Source organism: Bos indicus x Bos taurus, chromosome 10, assembly GCF_003369695.1.
Source record: "Bos indicus x Bos taurus breed Angus x Brahman F1 hybrid chromosome 10, Bos_hybrid_MaternalHap_v2.0, whole genome shotgun sequence".
Taxonomy (NCBI): Eukaryota; Metazoa; Chordata; class Mammalia; order Artiodactyla; family Bovidae; genus Bos; species Bos indicus x Bos taurus.
The window spans coordinates 103,048,846-103,073,385 of NC_040085.1; the positions used below are offsets into that span (position 1 = coordinate 103,048,846).

The following is a 24,540-nucleotide window of genomic DNA, read 5'->3' on the forward strand; positions in this document are numbered from 1 at the left end:
CATGTCTTAAATCAAAAACTACAAAAGATTAAGCCTTGGTGAGGAAGGCATGTCAAAAGCCAAGACAGGCTGAAAGCTAGGTTTCCTGTGCCACGTGGCCAACTTGTGAATGCAAAGAAAAATTTCTTGAAGGAAACTAAAAGTGTGAGTCCAATAAGCTGTGAAGAGTGAAAAAGCAAGACAGCCTTACTGCTGATAATGGAGGAAGCTTTGGGGGTCTGGGTAAGAGATCAAACCAGCCACAACAACCCTTAAATCAAAGCCTCATCCAAGCAAGGCCCTAACTCTCTTCAATTTCAGGAAGGCTGGGAGGGGTGAGGGGGCTGCAGAAGAAGAGTGTGAATCTAGCCGAGGGGGACACACGGCTCCAGGAGCCATCTTCAAGACATGAAAGTTCCAGGTGAAGCAGCCAGTGCTGAGGTAGAAGCTACAGCAAACTGTTCACAAGCTCTCGCTGAGGTCATTAGTGAGGTGGCCACACTGAACAGCAGATTTTCAGTGTAGATGAAGCAGCCTTATATTGGAAGAAGATGCTACCGAGGACTCTCACAGCTAGAGGGGTAGTCAGTGGCTGGCTCCCTAGTTTCAAAGGCCAGGACGTGTCTCCTGCTAAGGGGGAATGCAGCTGGTAAGTTTAAGTTGAAGCCAGTGCTCATTTACCATTCTGAAAATCCTAGGGCCCTTAGGATTTACATTAAATCTACTCTGCCGGTGTTCTATAAACAAAGCCTAGATGACAACACATCTGCTGACAACATGGTTTACTGAATATTTTAAGCCCACTGTTAAGATCTACTGCTCAGAAAAAAATTCTTTTCAAAATATCATTGATAATTTGTCTGATTACTCAAGAACTCTGATTGAGATGTACAATGAGATTCATGCTGTTTTCATGCCTGCCAACAGGACATGGGACAAGGATAATTTCAACTTTTAAGTCTTTCCATTTGAGAAATACATTTCATAAGGCTATAACTGCATTAGATAGTGATTCCTCTGATAGATCTGGGCAAAGTAGATTGATAGCCTTCTGCAAAGGATTCACCACTATAGATGCCATTAAGAACACTTACGATTTGTGGGGAGAGGTCAAACTATCAGCATACACAGGAATTTGGCAGAAGTTGATTAAAATCCACAAGGAAGACTTTGAGGGGTTCAAAACTTCAGTGGAGGAAGTACCTGCAGATGTGGTGGAATATCAAGAGAACCAGAACTGGAAGTGGAGCCTAAAGATATGACTCAATTAACTGCAATTTCACAGAACTAAAGAGCTTCTTGATCAAGGTGAAAGAAGAGAGAGAAAAAGGTGGCTTAAAACTCAATATTCAGAAAACTAAGATCATGCATCCAGTCCCATCACTTGGGCACATAGATGGGGAAAAAATGGAAACAGTGACAGACTTTCTTTGCTTGGGCTCCAAAATCACTGTGGATGGTGACTGTAGTGATGAAATTAAAAGACACCTGCTCCTTGGAAGAAAAGCTATGACAAACCTAGAGAGAGTATTAAAAAGCAAAGACGTTACTTTGCCGACAAAGGTCTGTATTATAGTCAAAGCTATGGGTTTTCCAGTAGTCATGTATGGATGTGAGAGTTGGACCATAAAGAACGCTGAGCACTGAAGAATTGATGCTTTCAAACTGTGGTGCTGGAGAAGACTCTTGAGAGTCTCTTGGACCGCAAGGAAATCAAACCAGTCAATCCTAAAGGAAATCAACTCTGAATATTCATTGGAAGGACTGATGCTGAAGCTGAAGCTTCAATACTTTGGCCACCTGGTGCAAAATGTCGACTCATTTAAAAGACCCTGAAGCTGGGAAAGACTGAGGGCAGGATGAGAAGGGGATGACAGAGGGTGAGATGGCTGGATGGCATCACTGACTCAATGGACAAGAGTTTGAGCAAACTCTGGGAGAGACTGAAGGACAGGGAAGCCTGGTGTGCTGCAGCCCATGGAGTTGCAAAGAGTGGGACACAACTGAGCCACTGAACAACAAAAACAACTGGAGGTCTAGTGGCAGTCACCTTCGAACGTGGGGGGTGTGTGGCTTTGATTCCTGGTCAGGGAGCTGAGATCCCACATGCCTGGCAGCCAAAAAACCAAAAAATAAAACAGAAGCAACATTATAACAAATTCAACAAAGACTTCAAAAATGGTCCACATTAAAAAAAAAAAAAAACTTTAATAGAGGAGAAGTTGCTTGTTATGGATGAGGGAAAAACGTGGTTTCTCGAGATAAAATCTACTCCAGGTGAAGATACCATGAAGAGTGTTGAAATTACAACAAAGGATTTAGACTATGACATAAAATTAGTGATAGAGTAGAGGCAAGGTTTGAGAGGACTGACTCCAATTTTGAAAGAAGCTGTAGTGTGGGTATAATGCTATCAAACAGTGCCACACGCTAAAGAGAAATCATTCGTGAAAGGAAGAGTCAATCAATGCACCAAACTTCACTACTTATTCCAAGAAACCTCCACAGCCACCCCAGCCTTCAGCAACCATCACCCTGAGAAGTCAGCAGCCATCAACACAGAGGCAAGACTCTCCACTAGCAAAAAGACTCCACTTGTTGAAGGCTCAAATGATGGTTAGCATATTTTAACAAAAAAGTATTTTTAATTAAGATACGTACTTTTTAGTCATCATGCTATTGCACATGTAATAGATTACAGTAATAACTTCCATATGCACTGGGAAACCAAAAATTTCATGTGATTCACTTTACTCTGATATTCATTTTATTGTGGTCGCCTGGAAGCCAACCCACAATATCTCCTACATATGTCTGTATATAATATATATTCACCAAAGAACATGAGCAGGAATGTTCCTAGCAACACTATTTATAATAGCTCCACACTGGTAACTACTCAAAAAGTCTATCAACAGTAGAACAGAGAAATAAATTATGGCATATTTACACACTGGATATTATACAGCAATGAGGATGAATGGACCAAAATTATATAGAATATGAATAAATCTCACAAATGTAATGTTGACAAAGGAGGTCAGCAACAAAAGAGTATATATTTGCATTTATATAAAATTAAAAACAGGTAAAACTAATATATTGTGTTGGAAGTCAGGATGGGGGTCAGTCTTAATGAGGGATAGTGACTTGAAGCAGGCATATGGGGGGGGAACTTCTGGGATGCTGAAAATGTTTTTCTTTTTTTAATGCTGTTTTCAACTGTATTCTTTTTTCAAATAAACTTTTAATTTTATATTGAAGTATAGCCAATTAGCATTGTGACAGCTTCAGGTGGACAGTGAAGGGACTCTCAGTCATATACATGTATCCATTCTCCCCCAATCTCCCCACTTCCATCCAGACTGCCACATAACTTTGAGCAGAGTTCCCTGGGCTATACAGTAGGACCTTGTTGGTTATCCTGAAAATGTTTTGTTTCTTGATCAGGGTTATGATTACACAGATATGTTCATTTTGTGAAAAGTCATTGATCTGTACATTTATGATTCTACATTTTCTGTATAAATGTTATTTCTGGAACATGTTTTTTAAAAAGGAAGGGTGAAGGGCCTGGATGATATTATAATTGATGATATTATGCCATTGACTGAGGAATCTGACTGATCTTCCAATTCTTTGCACATGACTTCTAGAAAACAAAATGAAAGGTAATAACTAATAGAACAAATGTTTAAAGTAAAACTTTCAACTGATACAAGGAGAAAGTGAGTGGAAGAAGTGATATACAATGAAATACATTTCTTTGATTGGGTACTCTTTCATCTTCTGCCTTGGTTCTCTATTAAAGTTTAATAATGTTGGGAGTAGAATAAACTCTGATGTTAGAGAACACTGAATTTACTGATCACTTTCAAAGAAGCGATGATAGTGCTTTTACTCTGGCTGTACCAATTCTCAGCTCCTTTAGGAACAGAGCCCACTACTCTGAAATGCTGAAATGGGCAGCAAGAAAGAGAAACTCATTTTAGCTGTTCTTTTTCAAAGGTATCTTCCAACCTCTCCTCCAAAACTGATACTGATTCAGACAGCTACGCTGAAGTGAATGATGTGATCACCCAAATATCCTCCAAAGTGCAGATACAAGATATTACTACGGAATTACACTGCCCATTGTGTAATGACTGGTTTCGTGATGCATTAATGCTAAGCTGTGGCCACAACTTCTGCCAATCTTGTATCCAAAACTTTTGGAAGCAGCAAGCAAATGAAACATTCTGTCCTGAGTGTAAGATGTTATGTCAATACAGTAACTGTACATTTAATCTTGTACTGGAGAAACTGGTAGAGAAGATTAAGAAGCTACCCCTGCTCAAGGGCCATCCACGGTGCCCAGAGCATGGAGAGAACCTGAAACTGTTCAGTAAGCCAGATGGGAGACTAATATGCTTTCAATGCAAAGATGCTCGATTGTCTGTGGGGCAGTCTAAAGAATTCCTGCAGATCTCTGATGCTGTCCATTTCTTCACGGTGGGTGAGCCCTGGGTCTTGAACAGTCTTGAGCAATTCTTTAGGAAGGCTGGGAAAAATCGTTTGTTGTACTTCTTTCAATACCACACCTTCATTCAGGTGATTATTAGAAAGCTCAGAGGGCTCAAAAAATACAATGTATCTTGCAAAGTTCTTTCTCTGTAGTTGTCAATTATAGGGAAGCAGTAAGGGAGCTCTGGCCTACTTCCTCAATAAATCAAACATTTACCTAAACCTTGCCTTGACAGCATTCTACTAGACACTGTACAGAACATGGACTTGTAAAATATTGCTTTTGTTATAAAAGTCTTGAAATTTAGTCAAGTTTAAAGTGAACAAAACAACAGAAGGAATATAAGACAGTCTACTGTTGAGAGCTAAATTTTTGTCACATTTGTAATTCACAAATGTTTAGAATTTCAGAGATTAGAGAAATCTGAAATAGTCAGGGGAGGCATGGTGAAAGAAAGCTTGAAAGGGGGGCAATTATTTGAATTTGGATGGACAGAAGGAAGAAACGAGTGTTGTGAGAACAATGTAAGTAAAAGTAGAGATAGCAAGAACAGTGTAAATATATTAGAAAATGTACAGAGTTCTGTTATCTTCCTCAAAGCCCTGTAGCTAGCTAATAAGAAGATAAAACTTAGTTTCTCTGCAGTTTGTAATTTTATTCACAATTTTTGGAAGAGACAGGAATTATGATACAAGGGAAAAGGAGACTTTTGTAGCAGGAGCTTGCTTTCTTTCCCCCTGACACCCTGGGGCTTTGGGGTAGATGTTCTTCATGGCCCTTTATCTCCCAGTTAGCATGGGTTAATTCTTTATGGTATCCCCAGGAGGAGCTTACCATTCATCAGGGTCAACTGGAGGCAACCCTGAAGGAGCTTCAGTCCTTGAAGAATATGCAGAAGGATGCTATTGCTGCTCACAAGGTGAGGAGCAGGGCAGAGGGACCATGAGACAGAACTGGAATTGTACCCTCCCTGTAACTTCAGCTATGTGGGTGGAAAGGTACCTTTACATATACAACAAAATGCTAAATGGCACCAGGCTATAGAAGTAGAAAACAGACACTGTAGAGTGGAAAGAAATACGGCAGTGGAGTAGGTTCCCAATAGCTGATCAACAGAGAGAGCAGACTGACCTTTCCCCTAGATAAGCTGATCCTTTTCATGGTGCAGTCACTAGGTGATTGCTATGGGGCTGTGATCTGTCTGATCTTTCCTATTATCTATGGCAAAATAAGGAATTTATTTTTAAAAAATCCACTATAGATTGCTATGTTCAAAGAAATACCTTTCTTTCCTTTGGGCTTAAAACCAGGCCTCTCTGAACCAAGGTCTCTTAGATTGCTGGCTTTTCTCTCTGATCTAATCCTTCTTAGCTTTTCCCAAACTAAATAAAACTACTGCTTATACTTTCAACTTCACAGGACCTCTAGGACAACATTAATGGTTAGGGACTTGGCAAATCAGTTCCTAGGCTAGGGGAATAATTTGGGAGTTCTGTTTCTTCATTAATTACCCTATAGAGGAGAGTCTTCTCTGGCATTTGACATCTGGAAGAAGAAATAAATATAATGAGGGAAAGAAGAAGGATAGATGGAAATAAAGATGTCTTAAGAGAATCGTGTTCCTGTTGTAAGAGTTCTTAGTTCAGCTATTACAGTCAACACTCATTCATTCAACAAATATTTGAGTGGTGCAGCATTATGCTAGATATTGTATTCCAACTATGGTGGGAGACAGATGTTAATTAAATAATCCCACCAATAATAAAACATCACTGTGATAATTACTATAAATGATTATAAATATACAGTATATTAGAGTATATAAACGGAAAGCCTAATCTAGATGGAAGAAGTCACTTACTAAAAATTGAAATTAAAAATTTCTTATTAAAAATTGAGAATTGAAAGGATAAGTGTTATCTTTAGCCAAGTGAACTGGGTGAGGGGAATATGAAGGAAATGGCCTGGAGAATGTTCTATGAAGAGGAAAGAGCATTATAGAAAAGTTCTTGAGACAGGAAGCTAGTTACTATGTTAAACAGAAAGAAGGCCAATTAAGATGGATCTTGGTAGGCAAGATGAGACCGAAAAGGCAGATAAGGCCCAATCATGTAGGCCCTTGTAGATAATGTTATGAATTTTGAATTTTATTCTGTGCATAATTGAGAAGTCATTAAAAGGTTTAAACAGGACATGGTCTCATCTCATTTTGAAAGCATCAGTCTGGTGGCTGTGTGGAATGTGGACTGGAGAAAGGCAATGACAAGGATAATGGTTAGAAGAAGACTACTGTGGTGATCCCAGAGAACGATGATGGCTTGGACTAAAATGGCAGTAGAGACTGAAAGAAATAAATAGCTTTAGCATATGCTTTGTAAATAAAAACTACCTGCATGTGGTGACTGATTAGATGTGAGAGGTGAGTGGTGATAGCAAATAGACAGTTGGATATATGAATCTGGAGTTGAGAAGTTGGTCTAGGCTGAAAATAAGAAGTCAGTGTATAGACTACACTTCAAAGTTGTGAGAGCAGAGGCTTTTACCGAGAACGAGAGTGTAGAATGAGAAAGGGAAAGAGCCCAGGACAGAATATCAAGTAATTTAATATTCAAAGCTTGGTTAGAGACACAACTAACAAATGAGACTGAGAAATATGGTGAAATAGGTAAAAGGAAAAATGCAAACGTCTGACCTAGAGGACAGTGAGAGTTAAGACTATTTTAAAGAGTACAATTACAGTGATTGACCATAGACTATAAGCTGGATAAGAGGGGACATGAAGGCAGAGAAGTTGATGAACAGAAATGGAGGGGTCAATGAATAGGAGGATTCTATGAAATCCAATAACAGTTGCAACAGTGGAACCTGGGTAAGTGAACATAAAAAGTAATTCTGGGGATGGTACAATTGCTGGGGAAGATAAAACCCTCAATGTGACTAAAAGAATGAGTAGATATAGGTAAAAATCACTAGAAATGATGATGAGGAACTGAGAAGCCAGGATGTCAGATGGCTTACCCACGAGGAAGAGAGCTCCCAGTGTAACAGTTACCAATTTCAAGTGCTTCAGACATTGCCCATCTCTGGCTCTTTTTGTACTGTGGTGCCTCCTCCAGTTCTGATTTCTTAAAAAAGGGCAGTTCTTCCAGCCTCCTATGGACCCAGTCTAACAGCATCACTTGGTAGATACTGGTTTGTACTTCTGGATAAAAGGGTATTATTGTTCATTTTACAAAGTTTGATTAACCCCACAGTCTTATTTAAGATGGCATTGGTTACCACCTCAGTTTTGCAACAGCAACCTAGAGATGACTTTTGACTATTTCAACCCTGACTATTAAACTAGCTGGGAAAGACAGAACACGTTTTCCAAAAGCCTCCTTTTAGTACAGTTGAATGTTGATATGCAGTATTTGTATGCGTTTTCCTGTTATGGTATTTCCCAAGTTGTGTGAGTGGTGGTGGTGTGGGCCCCCATCCCTAAATGCTAGTCTCAGTAATTACCATGGTGATGATCATGGAGGTTTCCAGGAAAACAAGCTACATCTGCAGCAACACATCTCCCTGGAGTTTCTAAAGCTGCATCAGTTCCTGCACAGCAAAGAAAAGGACCTTTTAAGTGAGCTCCGAGAAGAGGGGAAAGCCTTGAATGAGGAGATGGAGCTGAATCTGAGCCACATTCAGGAACAGTGTCTCCTAGCCAAGGAGATGTTGGTGAGCATCCAGGCACGGATGGAGCAGCAGAACCCCTTCGACTTTCTCAAAGTGAGACTCCATACCAACATGACAATGGGTACAACAGAGGCGGGAAGAGAGGGTTGGAAAGAATGTACAAGCAGATTTTCCCTTCCAGGAGGGGAAAAAAATCTGCTGTAGTGATTTTAAGATTCCCTGGGAGAAAAGCAGAAGGTTCCTTTTGCCTTATACTCAATTCAAAGTTTTCACACGCCTAGTAAAGAAGATAGTAAGATGCCATTAAAAGAAATCTGTTTTAATATTTCCCCATAAAGAACTCTGAAGCTTTATTTCTCAAAAATAAGAATGTTGCCACCTAAACTGTATCTTTTACTGGCTCTCAGTAATCATAAATTGACCTGTTTGAAAAGCTGTTTGTCAATCTTTGCTACCTGACACTTCACCTCTAAAGTGGCATTGGTTACTACCTTAGGACTCAGAAGCTTAATTTAGCCATAGTAAAGAAAGTGGCCTTGGGGTGGGAATATCTATTGTGTTGTTCTACTGAGACTACGTGGCAGTATAGGTAAAAACAGCTTAACCTTAATTTTTTTCTTGTTTCCTGTAAAAAGAAACTCTAGAAAATCAGAGGAAAGTAAGCCAGTTTATCGTGGGATAGACGAAGGATGAAGATCAGAAAAAAGGCATTTGGAGGATGAGAGGAGTTGGTGGCAATGGGATGGGGGCCATCTGCATAGGACTGCAGTTTTGACCATCAAATTTTGGTGGTGGCCAGTAACACCAAACAAATTTCTGGAGCTGATGAACACGCATCTAACCTTTCCATTTCTCCTTTCCTCTTCTAGGACATCACACCTCTCTTGGACAGGTAAATGTCTCCTTGTGGTATTAATAGCCTGCCTTCAGTCCCTGGAGGATGTCTAAGAATAAACAATTTACGTCCCCTGCAGCTTGGAGCAAGGAATGAGAATGCTGACGCCCAAGGAGCTTGTCTCCAGAAAGCTGAGCCCAGGCGTGTTCAAAGGGCCCATCCAGTACACGATATGGAGAGACATGCAGTCCACCCTCTCTCCAGGTAACAGTGGGTAGGAGCCATTGGTTCCTGGGGGTCCCAATTTAATGTTTCATTCTCAGGACCTCTTCTGTGGCCCTAACAGTACGTTTGAGTCTAGAAGGAGGGAGGCATGAAGTTTAGCCAAAAGGCTAGTTGGTATGACTGAATTTCTTCTCTTACTGTTATCTAAGAATGCAGGATCTTATACTTGTGAACAGAGTCTGGTGTCAGAACTAACTTCTCAGCCTATGATTTTGCTTGACTGTTCTATCAAATGTAACAACCAATATTTTTCTAAAACAGTTATATAAGTGTCTGAGGCATCTCTGCTCTGAAGGTAGAAGTTACTATACATATTCATCATATGTATGAGTACAGTTCCTCTTGTGGTTAATGTTCATAACATAGAGTATATCATCTTAGGAGATTGTTTACAGATCTTAAGTGCTTCAAAAGAAAACCAATTGTTTCAATAGCTGTGACTAAGTTTTTGTCATCCTGCAGATACTAAAAAACAAAAAAACAAAAAAACAAAACAAAACAAAACTGGACAGGACAGGACAAAAGAACACAGACAACATTTCAAGAACATAAAATAAAGTTCCAAATAAAAAGTTACAGAAATAGAGCTCTAAATAAAGTTTTTTATAGACTCATTATTATTTGTAATTACTGATTTAATGAAAATCACACATCTACCCCTTCTAATGTTTCCAGGTAGCTGACAATGAAAAAAATCAGCTTTACTGAGGTATAATTAACATAGAAGAAAATTTGTTAATTTTAATGTACAATTTGATGAGTCTGACAAATGTACACATTTATGTAAACATCCCCAAAATCAAGATATAGAAAATTTCTGTCATCCCCAAAAGTTCCTGCATAACCCTTTGTGGTCAATCTTTTTCTTCTATCCTCAGTTGCTCATAATCACAGATCTACTTTATTTCACTTTGTCTTTTCTAAAATCTCATACATATATTATGTAGTTTTTTCTGTTTGGCTTTTTTCATTTAGCAAAATGCTTTTTGAGATTCACCTATGTTGTTGCATGTATCAATCACTGTATTTTATGGATACATCACAATTTGTATATTCATTCACTGATTGATGGACATTTGGATAGTTTCTAGTTTATGGCTAGTATGAAGAAACCTGACTGAATATTTGTTTATAAATCTTTTTGCTTTCTTTTTTAAACATTTATTTTTATTTAACTGATTTATTGGCTGCGCTGGGTCTTAGTTGCTGCACCTGGGCTTCCTCTAGCTTTGGTGAGCAGGGGCTACTCTTCGTTGCAGAGCTTGGGCTTCTCTTGTGGCAGAGCATGGGCTCTAGGGCACATGGGCTTCAGCAGTTGCAGCACCTGGGCTCAGCAGTTGCAGTGCACAGGCTTAGTTGTTCCACAGCATGTGGAATCTTCCTGGACCAGGGATTGAACCTGTGTCCCCTGAATCACCAGGGAAGTCCACGCTTTAATTTCTTCAGGGTAAATATCTAATGATGGGATTGCTGGGTTGTATGTTAAGTATATGCTTAACTATAAGAAACTATCACATTTTTTCCCCTTAAATGGTGGATTCATTTTAATTCCCACCTCCAATGGATGAGAGTCCCAGTTTCTCCAAATCCTTGCCAAAGTTTGATAATGTCTATCTTTCTGATTGTTTTAAATCCATCAAAGAAAATATTTTGTTCAAGCTCCCAAAACAAATTTGAGAAGTTATGCTGGATTTAAATTGAAAAAAAGCCAAGTTAAAACATGGAAATAAAGTTTTCATTTGATGGACGCTGAAACCAGTGGATACATTGGATCTATCCCATGTGGTCTTTTTCGAGTTTTTTTAAGGGTCTACCAGGCTAAACCCTTCGTTGCCTTTACCGCTTTTGCTTTGCTTTCCCACTTTCCTTTCTTGCACTTTGCCTTCAGCTTTTTTTTTTTTTTTCCTGCCTCTGGTTCATCCAGCATGGAGTAATATCCATGCTGGTCTAGAAGACTCCTTTTGTTTCTCTTAATATCAGTCTCCATTTTTATGTCATCTTTTAAATCTTTTACTACATGTTGAGTTTTACCATGACAATGTTTGGATACCACCACAGTTTTATTTTACCTTATTTAAAAAAAATACTTTTCCTCATATAGAATTGTGGTTTGATAGACTCTACTACTTTAGAAAAGCCACTCCATTGTTTTCTCACCTGCATAGTTTCTGATGAGATGTCTGTTATCACTTTTATATCATTTCTCTGTATGCACTATCTTTTTTTCTCATCGGTTACTTGTAAGATTTAGTTTTTTGTCACTTTTTTTCCACCAAGTGGACTATGCGGGTCTTGGTGTGTTTTCTCGGATCCATGGGTTTATAATTTTCATCAAGTTTGGAAAAATGTTGGCTATTATTTTTTTTAGGTTTTGTACCTCCATCTTTTCTTCTCTACTTCTGGAACTCTAATTTTACACATGTTGTTGTTCAGTCACCAAGTTGTGTCCGACTCTTTGCAACCCCATGGGCTGCAGCACACCAGGCTTCCCTGCCCCTCACTTATCTCCTGGAGTTTGCCCAAGTCCACTGCCTCGGTGATGCCATCCACCCATCTCATCTTCCGTCACCCTCTTCTCCTGCCTTCAATCACATTAGACCACCTAAAATTGTCTCACTTCTCATTGATGCTCAGCACTTTTTAAGCCTTTTTTCTGTGTTTCATTTTGAATAGTTGCTATTGCTATTCAAGTTCTCTCATCTTTTCATCTGCACTGTCTAATCTTCTGTTAATCCTGTTTAGAATGTTTTTCATTTCTTCAAAAAGTTGCATCTTTTTATATCATCAGTTTCTCTCTTTACCATGTTTATTGTTCATCTACATTCTCAGGCTAATGAGAGATATTTATAATATCTGTTGTAATGTCTTTGTCTGCTAATACCACCACTGTTGTAATTTCTAACATGTTTTTATTGTGTGAGTTTTCTCCTGACTGTGGGTTATATTTTCCTGCTGCTTTGCATGGCTGATGTATTTTTTTCTCCTTAATAAACTTTATTTTTTAGAATACTTTTAGATTTATAGAAGAATTGAAAATATAGTAGAGAGTTTTCATATACCTCATCCCTAGTTTATATTATCTTATATTTAGTGTGATACATTATTTACAATTAATGAACCATTACAAATACATTACTAGTAGCTAAAATCAATAGTTCATTTGAATTTCCTTCAGTTCAGTTCAGTCGCTCAGTTGTGTCCGACTCTTTGCGACCCACGCCAGGCCCCCCATCCATCACCAACTCCCGGAGTGAATTTCCTTAGTTTTTACTTAATGTCATTTTCCCATTCCATGATCCCATTGAAGGTGCAACATTACATTGAGTTTTAAGCTCTTCTTGGCTGTGACAATTTCTCAGGCTTTCCTTGCTTTTTGATGATTTTGACAGTTTTGAGGACTGCTGGTTCTGTATGTTGTAGGATGCCACGTTAGTGCAATTTGTCTGATGTTTTTCTCACAATAATGCTAGGGTTGTGAGTTACTGTGAGGGAGACCATGGAGTTAAAGTGTCATTTTCATCATATCAAGCATACATTCTGTCAGCATAGTCTATGACTGTTGATGTTGGCTTTAATCACCTGGCTGAGGTAGTGTAAGTTATTTCCCTTCTCTTTTCCATACTTTGGAAAGCAATTTACTTTGTGCAGCTCACACTTAAGGAATGGATAGTTATGTAATTTGTCTCTTCTGGCTGTCAAACACGATCAGTTTTACATTGCTATTTGCTAACTTTGTTGTAATCCTTTAAGCTCTATTGATTTAAATTTGGCATTTAGTGAAGTTATTTGAAATAACTTTGCTCCTTTTGACACTTTAAGCTTTGTTGAGCCTTTAAGCTTTGTTAGTGTGTTTCAATAGAAGCCTTTAATTTTGGGCTAACTCTGCCAATTTTCTAAGATATTACCCTTCTGAGTACTCTGTCTGATGTTCCACATATTATAACATTTTTCCTGACTGGCAGGATTGAAAACTATTCCCAGTCTTGTGTGAGCTCTGCTTTCTGGAGATTCACTATCTAGATTTAATGAATTTCACTGTAGTCATGTGGCAATACTCAGTCACATCCTTGAGGGAATCCCTTTGTAGATGTTTTGATGTCTCTGTGCAGCTTCCTCCTCTGTTACTCCACCCTGAAAATTTTAGCTCTTTCAGGATCACAGTATTTTTCTTCTTGTACTCTTTGCCCCCAAACTTCACTTCTAGCATCATTTAAAGCACAAACTGACTTTTTCCTTACTTTTGGTATAATTTTACATTTAAGAAAATCAAATGGGATTTTTTTAATATATGGCTATTTTAATAATAATGTAACTATGGTCAAACCTTGGTAAAATATACTTTATACTTCTTATTTCTAGGCCTTTGCTTATTCTTATCCTGCAGATTCTTATTTTCTTCTTTCCTGCCTTATAAATGAGGCTGTTGCTTTAAGACAGGGGCTCATACTTTTTCTGTAAAGAGTTAGACAGTAAATATTTTAGGTTTTGGGGGTTGTTTGGTCTTGTCAAAACTACTTAACTATACCACTGTAGTGAAAAAGCAACCATGGACAATATGGCCATTCATGTATTTCAGTGCAGGGAACTGTTTTTATCTTAAAATATTTTAATATATTTTCTTTAGTTTTGTGTGTATCAATAAAATATCACCAAAATTCACTCCTTCATTTGACATACTCAGAGAGGGCATACTACATGCCGAGCATTAAGTTGGGCTCCAAGGATACAGAAATAAAAGACATAGTTTCCGCTCCCCAGGAGAGTCTCGAAGACCAAGTTAGAGTCTGCCGCAACCTTCTAGGTGAAAAATTATTAAGATGTAAGCCAGAGGCATGGTAATGGAACATAAAGAATAGATTCCAGAGACAGAATTCTGAGAGCTGAAATATACAGGACAGTAATTAGCGGTAAGGCATAGAGAAAGGTGATGTCAAGGATGGAAATACAGGGGATGCAGATTTTGGAGGGGGCTGATGAGTTCAATTTTGGCCATGTTGTGTTGACCTACAGAACAATTAAATGTATATATTCAAATGGATAATTATTCTAACTGGAGCTTAGGAAAGAGGCCAGAGCTGGAACAAATAATATTGAGTGAGGGTAGCTGAGCTATTGATATAAATGAGATTGCCTAAGGAGAATGAGAACATACAGTCAAGGAGAGAGCGTGTTATAGAGAATAACAACAGATGAAGGTCAATTAAGCCTCAGAAGGGACTGAGGAATTATCTGGCCAGAGAAATAAGAGAAAAAACAGGAAATAAAGTCCCCATGGAATCTAAAGCAAAGAGAGTGTCAAGGAGAAGGGAATGGTCACTCATACCAAATGCAAAGATAAATTTAGAAAATAACTGGAAGAGAGATGCTTTTAAAAATTGGTGGCTTTGATAGGGGTGATTTCAAAAGAGTGGAATGAGTATAAATTATTATATATTGTATAGGGTTCAGGAACAATTTGGAATGAGGCAGTAATGAAGTGAATAGATCACTCATTTGAGAAGTTTCAATAAGAAGGGAAGATGTATATGTAGAAGCAAAGACAAAAGAGGACTTCTAAAAACATACTGAAGGGAAGCAGCCTGTAGAAGGGCAGAAATCAATAGTATAAGAAAGGGAATAATTGGTGAATGTTGGGAAGACTGAGAGCTACAGAAAAGAGAGGTACTGACTTTACTTAGCTTTCTCCAAAACTGGAGAGGAGATAAAGACGGTAGAAGCAAATAATTTTGTAAGACAGGGTTTGCAGTGGGAGTAGGAAGAATTGAGGGATTCATCTCTTCATTCATCTATTCATTTATAAAATGTACTGTAGTTTCTCTGTGAAAGAGGAGATGAAACCTTCTGCCTGGAAGTAAGGACGAAGTGGTGGAACAGGGATTTGAGGAGGAGTTGAAGGTTTGAAATTGCTGTTGTGAGGAAGTGGAGAGGCTTTGATTTGGGAAATATAAGAGTTTGGGGCAGTGCTGATGGCCAAGCATAGAGTAGAAATAATGAATTTGTAGAAGTATCTGTATGCATGATTTTGTGATTTTCATCCTGCAATGGTGAGGAATTAGGATGTGAATTTGAATAGCTGAATAGATCCAAGGTTGGAGAGTTGCATGGCAGATGCTGCAGAAACAGAAACGTAAGAGGACAAAAGTGTTGAGGTTATTGGCAACGAAGCTATCAATGCTAAACTGTTTAGGGAAGAATTTTAAGCCAGGAAGCAAAGAGATTAGGATAATGAAGAGAAATAGGAGACTAGAGATGTTAATGAAGTCAAGTCATGGTTGTAGGAAGAGATGGGAGTGAGAAAGCTCAAAAAATAAAAGAGTATGGCATACCTAAATTGAAGATTTTAGAGAATGAACAGTTCCTGATGACTACAAGTTCCAGAATATAGTCATTGATATGGACACCTTAAATGTAAAGGAGTCAAAAGTCATTAGCAGTAAAGTCAAACACATGCAAGAAGAGAAGGGCAGCTATATCCAAAAGACAGTAAAATCCCTTGAAATGATGGGCTAGATTTGATGTAGGAAGGTAAGGCCAACCCAAAATGCAGGGGGTATAACCAGGAAAAGTTTGTAGATGATAGCATTAAATACAGCCAGAGGGAAATGTGAAAAGGAATGACAGGAGCCTCAAATGAAGAATGATTTTTTAACATGAGATTGAGGAATAGAGCACAGGTCTGGAAGTGGTGGTGGTGGCTACCTGATCTCTAGCATCTGAATTTAGAAAATGAACAGTCTCTTGAACTTCTGGAAGCTGTTATTCAGTTAGCTTCTTTTTTTTTTGGAAGAATCAGTCTGGATTATGTTAAATTAAGGAGGTGATAAGGGAATTTTGTAAACTGAAGATGTATGAGAGTTAAATGGGAAGGTAGATCCAAAGGGCAGAGTGGAAATGGTTGGGTGGGAACAGATGGAGGATGGGTGAAGGCAGAGGAAGTAAAGAACAGAATAATGAGGATAAAAGTACAGTAGACATTAAATCATTAGAGAGATCTACAATCTGGGTATTTATGCGAAGGATAACAGGAATACAAAGCGTGGTGAAATTAGTTGGTGTCAAAGATTCATATGGAACTCTAATTGCAGTTCATTTAATTGTTTAACAAACAGTTACTTGAATACCTAGGAACAGTTTCAAATTTTGAAGATAGATGAGGAAACAAAACAAAGTCCCTGCCTTTCCAGAGATTACACTCTAGTGAAAGAGACAATCAAGTAATTTCACATACTGATAACTACTGTGAAGAAAACAAAGCATGATATACTCAACAAATAATTATTTATGAGAGAAAAGAAAGCAGGATAAGAGTATAAACCATGATAGATGGATGAACATGCTACTTTAGATAGAATGCCCAGAGAAAATCTCTTTGAGCAGGGTCTCCCTGTGTTTTATTGTAGACATTTCTAAACATACTGAAAAGTTTAAAGAATTTTACAGTAAATACTTCTATACCTAGCTAGATTCTATCAATAACATTCTATTGCACTTGCACGAATAAAGGTCTGAATGATGTTAAGGAGTAAACAATGTGGTGAAATAGTGTCCAGGGACAGAAATAGAAAGTGTAAAGTCCCTGTAGTAGGAATGAACTTAGTATGTTCAAAGAATAGCCAAAAAGCGAGGGTGGTTGGACCAAACTGAATGGGGGGAGGGAGGTGGTAAGCGGCTGGAGATGAGGTCAGAGAAGTGGGTAAATCATGCAGGCCTTGTCTCTTCGGTAAGGACTCTGGATTTTACCTTGGATGACAGGAAGCATAAGAGTATTTTGAGTAGGAGAACTAGATGATCTCATTCTTCTTCTTGGCAGAATAGGCTGCAGACAGGCAAGAGTGGAAACAGAGCAATTAAAAAGCTACTGCAGTAGTTTCAGGACACTGGTATTTGTGGAAGTTATGTCTATACATTCTGAGTAGGCTCAGAATATATTCTGAAGGTGGAGCTGACAGAACTTACTGTTGGACTGACTATGGCATAAGAAGAAAAGCTGGGATGCAAAGCTGACTCCTAGGAATCCTCAAAGCAAGGGCAGGCTGAGCTAGCTGGAGATGTCAGAGGCTTGGTTGATGAGAGCAGACGGGGGTTCTAAAAAGGTTAGCAGGAATTCTTTATGATACCTTCAAAGAAATTATAGTCCTCATATCCTAAAAAATAACAACCCTACATGAATGAGGATCGATCTGTGAGAGTGAGAAGATTTGGCCTACATGGAAAATCTTCAGGATTCTTCAAAGTCTCTTTGTTAGAAAGAAAAAGTCTCTGGGATGATGGAAAAGACTCAAGCTTTTCTGAGAAGAGAGAGATAGGCTGGATTGTTCTTGCTTCGGAGGATAAATAAATCCACTAACAATAAATGTGTTACAAATACAAATGCATATTTGTATCTTTGTCCATGATTTGAATAGTTTTTGTGTTTCCTTTATCAAATTTTGTGCCAAGGCTCAATTATCTCACATTTAGAATTTGTGTCACCTTCTTGCTAATATGCTTCCAACCTCTCTTCATTTAGAAATTCCTTTTTTATACTGCTGTCCATTGATCTGTCTAAACCACTTGTCAAATTACCTGTGATGAAGGACCAGTTTTAAAAACTAATGTTTGTAGAATATAAACGTTATTTGAAAAAATGGAGTTAAAAAAATTACAAAGTGCAAGCCCAGTTTTTTAACTAAATTGATTGAGATAAAATTACTTTCAGATTTCTATGACAGTTTCTAAGAGCTTACTCTTAATTTCTCTACCATCCTGTCCCAGACTGGCAATTACACAGTTTGTGAGTCACAGTCAGATCATCAGTGGCATTAACCATTCCAGACCTCAAAAGTTCCAGTGTCTATTAAACCAAATGCAAACTTACCACCACTGTCCTCTAAATTCTGTATCAGTTAGTTCAGTCTCATCTGCTCCTAACAGGCAAGCCCTTATCTTCTCTATCATGCAAGCTACTGTTTTTAACCCATTCTGTTTTTGCCATTGTTTACCCAAACACCTCATACATGTTACATCAAACTAAAATACTTATTGCCTTAGAGATCTTTTTTGGGCACACTTACTAAATCTTTATCCTTTCAGCATTTCTTATTAGAGTATAAATTGCTTCAGAGTAAAGTCTGATTTTTTACCACAAATATAAAAAATGTCTAGAATGTAGCCACATGGATATCAGAACAATATATATATATATATATATATATATATATATATATATATATATATATATAGTATATAAGTTATTACCTGCCCATCTAAGCATATATGGCATGGGGAGATAAAGCACATAAATACTGTCCATGGGAACTTGCATTCATCCCTTTTTCCCCATGCCCTGCTTTCTCTTATTTTCTTACTAGGCCTATCTCCATTAACTCTGGACCCTAAAACTGCTCACCCAAATCTAGTGCTCTCCAAAAACCGAACCAGTGTGTGGCATGGTGACATTAAGCAGCTAATGCCTGATGATCCAGAGAGGTTTGACTCAAGTGTGGCTGTGCTGGGCTCAAAAGGCTTCACATCTGGAAAGTGGTACTGGGAAGTGGAAGTAGCAAAGAAGACAAAATGGACAGTTGGAGTTGTCAGAGAATCCATCCTTCGAAAGGGCAGCTGTCCTCTAACTCCTGAGCAAGGATTCTGGCTTTTAAGACTAAGGAACCAAACCGATCTAAAGGCTCTGGATTTTCCTTCTTGCAGTCTGAAACTGACTAACAACCTCAACAAGGTGGGCATATATCTAGATTACGAGGGCGGACAAGTGTCCTTCTACAATGCTAAAACTATGACCCACATTTACACCTTCAGCAGCGTGTTCATGGAGAAACTTTACCCCTACTTCTGCCCTTGCCTTAATGATGGCGGAGAGAATAAAGAACCATTGCATATCTTACATCCACAGTAATCTGTCATACTATTGTGTAAATTCATAAAGTTATTAAAGAGGTACTGAAACAGTTTACCAGTCTCACTGGTTTCTCTTCCCAATGTATGGGGAACTCTGGAAAATGTAAAGAGGATTCACAAATTGAATTCCATTCTCAGTATTCTAAATGGATTTCACTGGAGCTTTTTGAGATGTTATTCTAATTCTCTGGGGTCTACTATGACACAGGAGCCACTTTCATGAGCATGCTCATCCATCCTTTTTTACCAGAGCAAAATGCAACTGGAGTTTGTGATGTTCAGGAACCCTTTTCAAACATGATCAGAAATTCTATCATGCAGTCCTTATTCTCCAACACAATGACTCTTAACAGATTATTTTTAGACATGCACTCTTCTTCCTATTTAATTATGCTCTTATGTAAATTTTACAAAACATTTATTTCCTGGAACCTGTTACTTTAATTAAAAGAAAACTGTTCCTGAGATTTAGAAAATAAGATGGACTGGGCTAGTTTATAATCTGGTCTTGAATTCTCTCAAGATACTTTTTTAGTCCAGCTAATCTCTGACTCTTTCTCGGTCTCTTTTTCTTGCTTTACCTATCTGTGGAGCATTTGTTTTTCTGTATTCAAATATATTTAAGTATATCCATTTACTTTTGACTATGTCCTTGCAGACATTCCTGCCTATAATTTAAACAGCAGTGTATTTCATCTTGTACTCCCCAATATATTCATTCTCTAGCTTGTTGCTTCTTTCTAAGCATTACTAACCTCAGCAGTACCCTTGGGGAACCATCCCTGTCTCCTTTCCACGGAACTCCCATCTAACTGGGCTTCATTCTCTATATCTGACAGTTTTTTTGGGAGGGATGGAGGGCAAGGAAGCAGTGCTTAGGATCTGCAGCATGGCCCTCTCAAATTACAATCAGCACAGCTCTTTTGGCAAGGTAAAAGCCCCCTATCCTATCTGTCATAGTGGAAGGATACCTACACTACAGGTAATATTTATGTAGTGCTGGAATACACAATATACATACATTTGTAACTGCTGATTTGGGCAAACAGCCATGACATGTTATGGCTACATTTAAGAAATGTTTTTTTAAAAAAAATGAATTCATTTAAACCAGAATGTAATAAAGACCTATTCTGTACCTGGAACCTTGCTAGATGTTTTGAAGGATATAAAAGTATAAAAAGAAAAAAAAAAAAAAAAAGGTTCACCTAGGAGGACTTAAAAGAAGTTCAGGTACCTGGACCCCATTTAAGACCAATTAAATAAGAATCTCTAGCAGTTGGGGCCCAGGCATGTGTAGTTTCTAAAAGCTTACTAATGTGTCCAGGGCAGAGAACCACTGAACTAAAGGAACATGATTTCTCTCTTTTTTAAATCATAAAAAAAACCCAAAAACTTTAAACATAGAGAAAAATTACATACTTGTATGATAAACTCCCATATACTCTCCACCTACATTACCAATCATTAACATTTTGCCATATTTTCTTAGTCTCTCTTCCTGACATCCACCCCATATGATTTTGTGTGTGTCTATAATTATAACTAATGTAATTTTTGCTGAGCTACTTTAGAAGAACCTGAGGCATTAGGATTCTTATTCCTAAATACATCAGCAAATATCTTCTAAGAACCAAGATATTCTCTTACGTAATCACAGTACTAAATTATCAAATTCAGAAAACTTAACATCAACACAATACTACTTATTAGCTAATATACAGTCCATATAAATAAGTAAATATTTCTAATGGTGGGATTTTAGGCACTGTGGTTAAAAAAAACCCTCAAGTAATATGACAAAGAATTTGGGGGAAAGATGAGGGTCTAATTAAGTCATATACAGGCAAAGTTTTAGATAATTGACATGTAAAGTCTGTCCTTTGGGACAGACAAGTGCTACAGAGTTCAGAGAAAGGGGAGGTCAATATTCACCAGTAGAGGAGGAGAAAATTCAAAGGAAAAGATGTGATTAAGTTGGACAAAATGAAAGATAAGTAGGAATGAATGTAAATTCTAATCTAGACTTGGAAAATGTATTTCTTAAAAATCAATGTTTTGTGGTAATGGTTGCATAGCCACACAAATATACTATAAATAGTGTTAGTTGCTCAGTCATGTCTGACTCTTTACAACCCCATGGACTGTAGTCCGCTGGGCTCCTCTGAATTCTCCAGGCAAGAATATTGAAGTGGGTAGTCATTTCCTTCTCCAGGGAATCTTCCTGACCCCGGGAGCAAACCCACATCTCCCGTACTGCAGGCAGATTCTTTACCTGCTGAGCCATCAGGGAAGCCCATACTATAAATAAGCTAACTGTAAACATAATGGGGAATTTTTATGAGAAGTATATTATACCACAGTAAAGTGTTTTTTAAAAAGGGAAAGAAAATAGTGAATGTTTTATTCAGATCACCAGGGGAATTACAACAGGCCACAGGTGTATACATATTTTCCACTATCTATAGGAATCAACCTTTAATACTTTTTCAGATATGCTACTTCAGCTTTCCAGTATTTGTCTTAACATAGATGACACAAATTTTCCCCCAGTTTCCCTAGATAATTGGTTATTCTATATTGAATAATTTGAAGAACCCAGTTACTGAGAACTCAGATTACAATTAAAAGTAGGAATTTTTTTTAAGGAGTATGAATTATAAAACACCAATATAGGACTGCCCTGTTAGACTCTGAATGCATGCATGCTAAATCATTTCAGTTGTGTGCAACTCTTTTGTGACCCCATGGACTAAAACCTGCCAGGATGCTCTGTCCATGGGATTACCCAGGCAAGAATACTGGAGTGGTTGTCATTTCCTCCTCCAGGGGATATTCCTGGCCCAAGGATCAAACCTGCGTATCTTATGTCTCCTGCATTGGCAGGTGGGTTTTACCACTAGTGCCACCTGGGAAGCCCAGACTCAGAATAGTTTTCACTAAGAAGCATGACTGGGGCCATCTTATATACTGTTTTCTCTCATGCCACAGGAGATGAGGCCAATAATAACCAAAAAATGAAGTAGAGGATAAAGAGTCTCCAGTCAGTGTGTTGGGATTCACTGAGGTGAGAACCTCAAAAGGAAAATGCCTTGTAAAATACATTCTGAAGAGTACATGTAATGCAATGTACAGTCTGGAGAATAATACAAAAAATCCCACTCATTAATTCACTATCTAGCTTTGGAAATACAACAGTATTGAAAACTTTTGAGGGCCCCTGTGTATCTCTCCCAGCCCTGAGTTAATCACTATTCTATGTTTTGTGTCTGTTTTTTCATTTGTAAATAATTCATAAATACATTTTTCCAACAAACGTTATTGTTTAGTTTTCCCATTCTACATGTATGTTTAGTTTTCCCATGTATGTATTCCTAGAAAGTATAGTTTCATTATGCCTGTTCTTTGAACTTTAAATAAATGGAATCATGCTGCATGTCTTCCTTAGCTTTTTTAAATTCAAACTTTTGTTGTATTCCAGTGTATGAAAATTAAACAATTTAAATAATCCAAACTACTGTTAATAAGTAAGTAGTTGTTTTTAGTTGTTTTATTTTTTAAATGATCTCTGTTGCTATCCTTATTAGCAACAATGCTGCCATACACATTATTGGATATGTGTACCAGTAAGTGGGGGCAAGAATTTGTCTAGGTTTATACCTAATAAGCAGTGGCACATAGGGCATGCACATCTTCAAGTAAGTAATGCTCAACAGTTGGTCAAATTGTGCCAATTTACACCATCACTAGCAGTGGGAGTCCCCATTAATCTAGGGCTTCCCTTGTGGCTCAGCCGGTAAAGAATCCGCCTGTAAAGCGGCAGACCTGGGTTCCATCACTTGGTTGGGAAGATCCCCTGGAAAAGGGAAAGGCTACCTACTCCAGTATTCTGGCCTGGAGAACTCCGGGTCGCAAAGAGTTGGACACGACTGAGCAACTTTCACTTTCACTGTCATTTTTATTAGTAGGAGGGTACATATGTAAGGTGGATACATAATGGTATCTCACGGTTTTAGCTTGTATTTCCCTAATTACCACTATGGTTGAGCATCTTTTGAAAAGTTTATTATCCATTTAAGTTTCCTCTTCTGTGAAATGCCTATACAAATGTTTGTCCAATTTTTGCATAAGATTGTCTCTCATTGATTCACAAGATTACTTACATGTTCTGGATACCAATCCTGTTGGTTGTTTGCACTGCAAATACTTTCTCCGACAGCTTAATACTTTTGTCTCATTTTTAAAAATTTCTTCTCACAGGTCAGAGATAGTCTCCTGTGTTTTATTCTACATATTATAAAGTTTTGCCTTTTATATTTAAGTGCTTAATTAGTCAATCAGCTAGAAAGTAACAAGTATACATGTGCATGCACCTGAAAACATAATTTCAACATATAAAACAAAAATTAACAATATATTAATAAATCTGCAAATAATGGGAGACTTTAACATGTCTCTCTCAGTAACTGATAGAAGAATCAGACAATATGATTAACAAATTTGACTCAATGAACATAGGTTAGATAGAACACTGTACCCAACATCTGAGAACATCCAACAGCTGCAGGACATTCTTTGTAAATACACACAGGAGTCTGAACATATATTTCAGTCAGAAGGAAAGTTTCAAGAAATTTAAAATGATTATAATCACACCAGTTATATTCTTTGATCTTAAGTCATGTAAACTAGGTATCAATAACAAGATAACTAAACAGTCACATGAACTTGGAAGTTTTTAGTATTTTAAATAACCCATGGATCACAAAAATCCTATTGAAAATCTGAAAATATTTTTAATTGAATGATAATAAAAATAACATCTGAAAAACTGGCAAACTGTTTAAAGGAAATCAATAATCTTATATATGCATACTAGCAAAACAAAGTATGAAAAAAAGTCATCTCTTTCAAGAAATTAGAAAAAGAATAGCAATGTAAAGCCAAGAAAAGTAAGAAGGAAATTATAAGTGCAGGAATTAATGATATACAAATGAAACATATGAAAGTATCAAAAATGTCACAAGTTTGTTCTTTGAAAAGGCTAATAAGAACTGCAAACTTCTGGTAAGACTAAGAAATGAAAAGAAGGCACAAGTAACTAGTATCACAAATGAAAATGGAACCACTGCTACAGAGCCTGACATTACAAAACATCATTTAAGTTTTTATTGCATGCTGAGTCACTCAGTCATGTGTGAGTCTCTGTGAACCTATGAACTGTAATCCGCCTGGCTTCTTTGTTCATTGGATTTCGCAGGCAATGCTCAACTTTATATCAATATTTAAATTTTAGAATAAATTGACCCCATGCAGGAACAATGTGCTTATCAAAACTGATGTGGGGGAACGCTAAAGAATAACATAATTT

The 24,540-nt window shown here is 37.7% G+C and overlaps 1 protein-coding gene across 1 annotated transcript; it reads left to right on the forward strand.

Moving 5' to 3' along the window:
- The first annotated feature begins 198 nt into the window (after positions 1-198).
- TRIM69 (tripartite motif containing 69) lies at positions 199-19,167 on the forward strand. Its single transcript, XM_027552890.1, has 7 exons — positions 199-222; positions 3,988-4,470; positions 5,307-5,402; positions 8,015-8,248; positions 9,025-9,047; positions 9,130-9,254; positions 18,626-19,167. The coding sequence occupies exons 1-7, from the start codon at positions 199-201 to the stop codon at positions 19,165-19,167; spliced, it is 1,527 nt and encodes a 508-aa protein (XP_027408691.1).
- The last annotated feature ends 5,373 nt before the right edge of the window (positions 19,168-24,540 follow it).

Excerpts from the sequence above, each read along its gene's own strand:
- TRIM69 (XM_027552890.1), top strand. The coding sequence starts at position 199 with ATGGAGGAAGCTTTGGGGGTCTGG. Across the intron at positions 223-3,987 it reads AGGAAGCTTTGGGGGTCTGG|GTATCTTCCAACCTCTCCTC; the intron begins GTAAGAGATCAA and ends TCTTTTTCAAAG. Across the intron at positions 9,048-9,129 it reads ATCACACCTCTCTTGGACAG|CTTGGAGCAAGGAATGAGAA; the intron begins GTAAATGTCTCC and ends CGTCCCCTGCAG.